The 6,579-nt window shown below is 43.4% G+C and overlaps 1 protein-coding gene across 2 annotated transcripts in view; it reads right to left on the bottom strand.

Moving 5' to 3' along the window:
• Positions 1-6,579, bottom strand: part of LOC115782318 (polypeptide N-acetylgalactosaminyltransferase 18-like) — a 213,830-nt gene continuing 207,251 nt past the window's right edge. Inside the window, exon 11 of one of the 2 annotated variants that reach the window (XM_030732430.1) lies at positions 1-2,241. In XM_030732430.1, the coding sequence (XP_030588290.1) occupies positions 2,095-2,241 (147 nt within the window). In that variant the 3' untranslated portion in view covers positions 1-2,094. The remainder of the gene's footprint in view (positions 2,242-6,579) is intronic. The other variant, XM_030732431.1, reaches the window with a different exon arrangement.

Genomic DNA, 6,579 nt, shown 5'->3' with positions numbered 1-6,579 from the left:
TGGATCCCGGCGAAGGAACGCTGCTTTCTTGGTGAAAAGCTTTCAAATTGAAAAGGAAGGGAGGAAGCTGCTGAAATAGGATAATAAATATCTGAGGTTCTGCATATTTATGTTACACCTACACAGGCATTTTCAATTATTTTCCTTGATTAGATATCTTTGGACAGCTGTGTGGGAGTACTGCCGGCATGCTGTGATAAACTTACGTACTGTAAGTCAGTTTTCATGAGCAGAGAGATCTGATTCTCCAGAACATTTATCCACGGGTTCGGTCACCTCAGGAAGTCCTCGGTTTAGGTGTGACTGAGACCCGAGCTGACCTCAGCAGTCACCTTTATGGATCAGTGCCTCTCTGCTATAAGACGCAGCTCTTTAAAAGCAGGCGGCGACACTGAGGACACGTCTGCTGCGCTGCTGTTCTCGGGTTTTAGTGTGCGATTACACTTGTCACACATGTTGGAGGGGATCCTTTAGATTTTATGCTAAAGTCAATCAGATCAATCACAATAAACTGTTGATGAGAGCGGGTCATAATCTCCCATAGATCTACCAGTCTGAGCTCATTCCCAGTTCATTTCCATGATGACTAAATTTCAGACCAGGGTGAGGATAAAGACTCAGACCCTGAGCGGGACGAGGCGGAGCCGAGCAGCCACGAATCAGAGCTCAGAGGAAACAGACCGTTTACCCAGAGAAGGGCTGACCTGCATGGGTCTACCCCCCAGTCTGAAGCCCCCCATTAAATCTGCAGAGTTACACTAGAATAGCAGAACCAGGAACATGTGTAGCTGAGCTCTAAACACTTTTTAGATAAAAACTATCTAAAACTAAACTAAAACAGGATTGTTTAAACATTAAACTCCTTCCACTGCGTCTCTTCAGTAAATCCAGGCAGTATTTTCATGGTTATTCTGACTGTATTTAGACTATCAGACTATCAGGACACATTTTGATTCAAAGGGATTATTGTTTCTGGCAGTGAACGGGCCTCGAGACATCATTTTGGATTTTAATAGAAAATATAAGTGAACACTGGATTAGCAAATCAAACCTGAAAATTTAAATTCTGAGGACATTTGAGAGTTAGTTGGTGTTTCCTCCATGTGATGAAATTAGCAGTGGTCACTGCTCCAGGTCGTGGTGGTCCGATGCCTGGGACTGAGGCGCTCCATCCTCTCCTACACAAACAGGATCCACATCACTCCCACTCCTTTGCCCAGGCGGCACAAGAGAAATCTAAAATCTTCTTTCCTGGATGAATCTAAGTTCACATAAATGCCACGATGATAGGTGCTTTTGCTTCTAAAGCGATTAATCTGAAAGCCCACTCTGAAACCTCTGAGTGATGCTGTTTCTATCACAGTGCCAGTTTCAATCACTACATGGTTATTCTTCATTAGACCGTCTCCTTTTCAGAGACACTCAGGAAATACAGCACCTGTGCTGCCTGCAGTAATGATTCAAAACCTGTCCTAAAAATCAAATGTCAGTAACACAGCAGCCTCTTTGCTTTATATTTTCTGGTACAGTCACTCACCTTACATCCATCCATCTGCACACAAACATATTGGATACACTCACTCAATTTGTTATGGGCGATGAGACTGTGGCAGCTCAGGCCTGATCTTAAACTACCAACTGAGAGCCAGAATACAACACAGACCTGCTCCTGCAATAACCAGACTGCTTACATGATTTCATGAGCCTGTCTTCTGGAACAAGTAGCTATATTTCTCATTTCCATGGCAGAGTGGGGAGTGTTAAGAGCTCCGGCTCCATCTGTGAGTGTCTCTTCTCGCAGGTCATTGGTATAAAATGGTTATTAAGTTACTGATGGTCCGTGTCTGATTGAAGCACATCTTTTCCTTAAAAATAGGTCCAGCACTGAAATTCATTTTTTGGGCTCTTAGTTTGATGCTGAAGTCAGCGTGTTAGTGCATCTCAAACTGGACTCTAATTCATTTTATGTGCATCTGTGACAGTCCATCCCGGGTCTGGGTCAGCTCAGTTTTTCAGTTTGAGGTGGCAACCTTCCTCAGTTGTACTTGATCTGACTTCCTGGACCCGTCCATCACATGAAAGGTGTCACTGGGTTCACTGAGGCAGGACAGTCAGTATGTTAGTGATGGTCCATTTCTGACCCGTGCAGTCCTGAATGGCCAGCTGGAAACTGAACTCTGACTGTCTGCTCTCCACCAGCTCCAGACAGCGCTGTGACTCAATGTTTTGGATGGGACCACCCTGCAGAGACAGAGAGAAGCAAGGTGAGGAACATCTCAGTATACAGCATCCAGCAAAGTGTCCTGGGTTAGACGGCAGGACTTGTGACGCTCTACTTGGTGTTACTGCCGCCGGTGCACAAGTGTCAAAAACTGCAGTTCCTCTAATGGCCACTCGAGTCAATCCGGCAGTGTTAAAATGCCCGATTTCAGCAGTGCAGTTAATATTTTTACAGCCTGGCCTTTGTGTTTAATTCCCCCTGCATATTAATATTACTTACAGTAACTATGTATTTGGATGTTCTTAAAGCGTAAAGTTAGGACCATGGCTGCTTTGAATCACATGTGTGACAACACAGGAAGCTGCAGCCTCACCTCTTTAGTAGGACTCACTGAACTGGCCCCTCTTGTCTATGTGTAATGACACAAAATACGGATTCCTGTGTGCTACAGGCCTCCCAAGTGCTTCAGTTTATGCTTCAATTTTGGTAAACTGAAATTTTATTAGTCAGTTGCATAGCATTAATTAGCAGCCATCTACCACCATCTACAGCCATCACTGTTCTCAGATCTTGTGACAGGTCTAACTACATCAGCCCATTCAAACACACTTAAATAACTGAGTTGGAGTTTGAATCAAGGCTAAAGACATGCGACTGCTAATGAACTGATATTGTGCTATACTGTGTTTGCTGCCAAGAAACAAAATGTAGACACATAAAAGAGTAAATTCACTTTATATGAATGGAAGAACAGCCACATCCCAGAGCACGGAGGAACGGACCACATGTATTAAATGCACCATCCTCAGCACCCCCCCTTTTTCATGGGTTAACACGCAGGAACCTTTTAAATGAAACTCTGAGCTTCTGGAGCTTTTACAACATGCAGTTTACCAGCTGCTGTAAAAATTATGATCCAGTTTACAGCTGTCAGGTATATCCAGCAGATTGTGACCTTGGGGTTGGAATTCTGTAATCAGAAATCAGAGTCGGTTTAATACTGTAGAGAGTCCACTTTAAAGGTTCACCTTATTAGAGGCACCTTATTTACCAAACACACAATACAGTTCATATAACTAATCTGTAAAGGCAGAACATATCAGGCAGATTTACCGCTGCTCTTCTTTGAGCCTGTTTATTGGTAGTGTTTTGTTAGAAATGTGTGTGAGTATGTACAGTAAGTTTATGCCCAGCAATATTTTAAAATGGTAACTATACAAAGAAGCTAATACTTCAATAGTTTGAATCCATTCTGCCCAAATGACTCAATTTCTTGGATTCAAGACATGTATATTACATAATGGCCATTTTACTGTTTAATTAATGGTTATTTGGCAATGCTGCTGTGTGACATCTGTGCCAATAAAGCAGAGTGAAGGGATCTGACCTGAGAGAGGGGGGCTTGTGTGCATCTGCATGTGTGCACATTGCTCCAAACAATGCCAGCTGCAATAACAGGCTTGTTCTCCTGTGTTTGAATATGAGCCCCTACCCTCTCCTTTCTCTTGTGCGTCTTAGTTCCTTGAACAATCCGCTGGCACCTAAAGTAGGTCCTTAGTTATATTGCAAGCAACAGTAATACGCTTTAATGAGCCTGAGCACAGTGAGAGAGGAGGCTGAACCATTTGTGTGCTTTAGGAAGTCTGCCATGCTTTGAAATCAATATGCTCTGCACCTCCCAGGATTACATACACAAACACAAAGCTCGGTCATCAGGAGCGGCCCGAGGAGAGCGCTGAGCGTACAGCGGTGTTTTAGTGTTTCTAACCACACTGCTAACCCTGCGTGCTGTTCTCGAGTGCCTGACTACATCATAAACAAAGCGGACCTGTGCGCAGCACTAACACAGCGCTCTCTTTGAGGCTTTCAGCTCACTGAAAAGGTATCGATTCTCTTTGCTTGCTTTTCTGTGTGCACAGCTGCTTCAGCACCGAGCTGTTTGCCCGAATATCATCTGCTGATGATGCGCAAGACTGCCGATATGTAAGCGTGATCAAAGTGTACATGCTTTCACATGCAGCACCTCCACACACCTATATGGTCTGGTATAAAGACTGGCAGAGACTGGGGCAGACACATGGACCTGACCTCACACTGACCCCAGCCTGGTCCCTGTAGCACTGGGCTGAGCTCAGAATTAGTAACCTCTAAGGCTTCTCATCAAACCTCGGGGTAACTATGTGTGACTATTTCAGAGCCACAAGGGAACAAACATGTTTCTATAGAGCATCTTTATGCAAGGAAGAATAAAAATATCCAGTAAAAGCATCGACCTGTTTAAGGAGAACTTTACTGTAATTCTATCATTGTGTTTATTATGCTTAAAGCGTGACTACATCACTGCTTATTTACTAACTAATGCTTCGTGTCTGGCACTCTTCCTCACCCACACCCCCAGATATCAGCGAATGTGCTTTCTGTGATGTTTTGGTTTTCTGTTCCCTTATTGTTATATTTAAAGCAGGATTTGGGGCTCGGTGAGGAAAGGTCAGATTAATCCTGGATTTTCAGGGTTATGATGCCTGAGCTCACTTTCACTGCCATGGTAACTTATGCTGCAAACCTAACCCACCCCAGAGCAGTTTACGCTCAAAGCTTTTTTTATATATATATATATATATATATATATATATATATATATATATATATATATATACACCCACTGACCAACCTGGAAAATAGTGCCAACACTTGACGCACAGACTGTGAAACGTTGGTGTGCCGATTATTTGGAGCAGCTTTGTTCCTTCTTTCCCTCTGGTGGCTGAAACAGGGAACCTAAGCCTTGTATCCTACTTGCTGACATTGTATCAAATTAGAATTTAGTTTTTATATTTTATGAACCATTTTTTAAATATATTTTATAATCTGAATGGTTTTTACATTCCTTCTGTACTTGCTTTGATTTCAACTCAAAGAATAAGTTTAAAATAATCTTCCAGGCCACAGAAATATCTATATTCATTTAACAAACACACAGTCGGATCCTCTCGTGCTGTAAAAACTCACACAGTCAGCATATTTGCCAGCTTTCCTTCCTGGCTGTTATAGACTTTATTAACACACATTCATACAGCTGTTCATCCTGCTGCGGCATCCCAGCTGCCCTAGAGCAAGAATCAGTTTGGTGTGATACCAGTCAGTGGTATCAGCTCCTTCATCCTCCAGGAACTTCCTGCATACTCTCACCACATGAGGCACCAGGAGGAACCCAGGACCCACTGCAGCAGTGTGGGGTCTGACAGGTCCAAGGATTTCATCCTGATGGCAGTCAGGGTGGTGTTACCTAGCCTGTAGAGGTCTGTGTGTCCCTCCATAGAAATGTCTCCCCAGACCTTCACTGACCCACCACCAAACTGGTCATGCTGGACGATGTTACAGGCAGCATAACGTTCTCCACAGCTTCTCTAGACCCTTTCACATCTGTCACATGTGCTCAGGATGAACCTGCTCTCATCTGTGAAAAGCACAGGGGGCCAGGGTGGGACCTGCCAGTTCTGGTATTTTATTCCCAAAGAGCTGTTAGCCAAAAGCTTGGCATATCTCAGCATGGTGTGAGGTGTGTCCTTGAGCAAACAAAAAGTGGAGGACAAAAGCAGAAACATCAGGCCTAAAAAACTATCCACTGCAGATAAACAGGATCTGAAAGTCATGTCCTGAAGAAAGAGCAACAAATCCAGCAAAGACCTCAAAAAGGACCTGAGAGATCATCTCTTCAGCTGATCCACCTACTGTTCACCGAAGCCTCATCAGAAATGCTCTCAGTGGACGGGCGGCTGTCAGGAAGCCGTTCTTACTGCATAACATCTTACACATAATAATTTTTGAAAGAGTATTTTTGTTAAAGACCAGTGAGATCAGCAGTGTTTCATCATTAAATTGACTGATCATGCACATCACTGGCACCACTGAGCAGTTCTAGAGAAAACCGCCTAAAAAACAGTTTATTTAATCTGCATAACAGAAAACATTAATGCAAGTCCACTGGAGATTTATCAAACCTTAAAAACAGATCAGCCAACAGTGTAAAGGACTCTCACAGTGACCAGCAGCTTTATCCCCCAGTTCAAGAAACTCTGCAGTTTGTGCAAAATGACACTACCTTATTTTCCAAAACCTGTTTAAGTGTTCAGCTTAACCCCCCAATACAAATGGTCCTGAGGATGGAATAACCAAAGACCACCTGAGGTATCCAAAGAGCACCAAACCCCCCCTCACCCAGCAGCATTGACTTTACAATTCCAGCAAGTCTAAGTCATGTTTTACCTTCTTTTAAAAAGCAGCTGAACATAGAGGAGGGTTTAGCAGCTAAAGAAAGACACTGAAGAGTAAAACAAACCTATAAGAAGAGCAGGAAT

The sequence above is a fragment of the Archocentrus centrarchus genome, chromosome 6 (genome assembly GCF_007364275.1).
Source record: "Archocentrus centrarchus isolate MPI-CPG fArcCen1 chromosome 6, fArcCen1, whole genome shotgun sequence".
Taxonomy (NCBI): domain Eukaryota; kingdom Metazoa; phylum Chordata; class Actinopteri; order Cichliformes; family Cichlidae; genus Archocentrus; species Archocentrus centrarchus.
The sequence above is the reverse complement of the archived record's forward strand: the minus strand, read 5'-3'. Positions and strand labels throughout refer to the sequence as shown.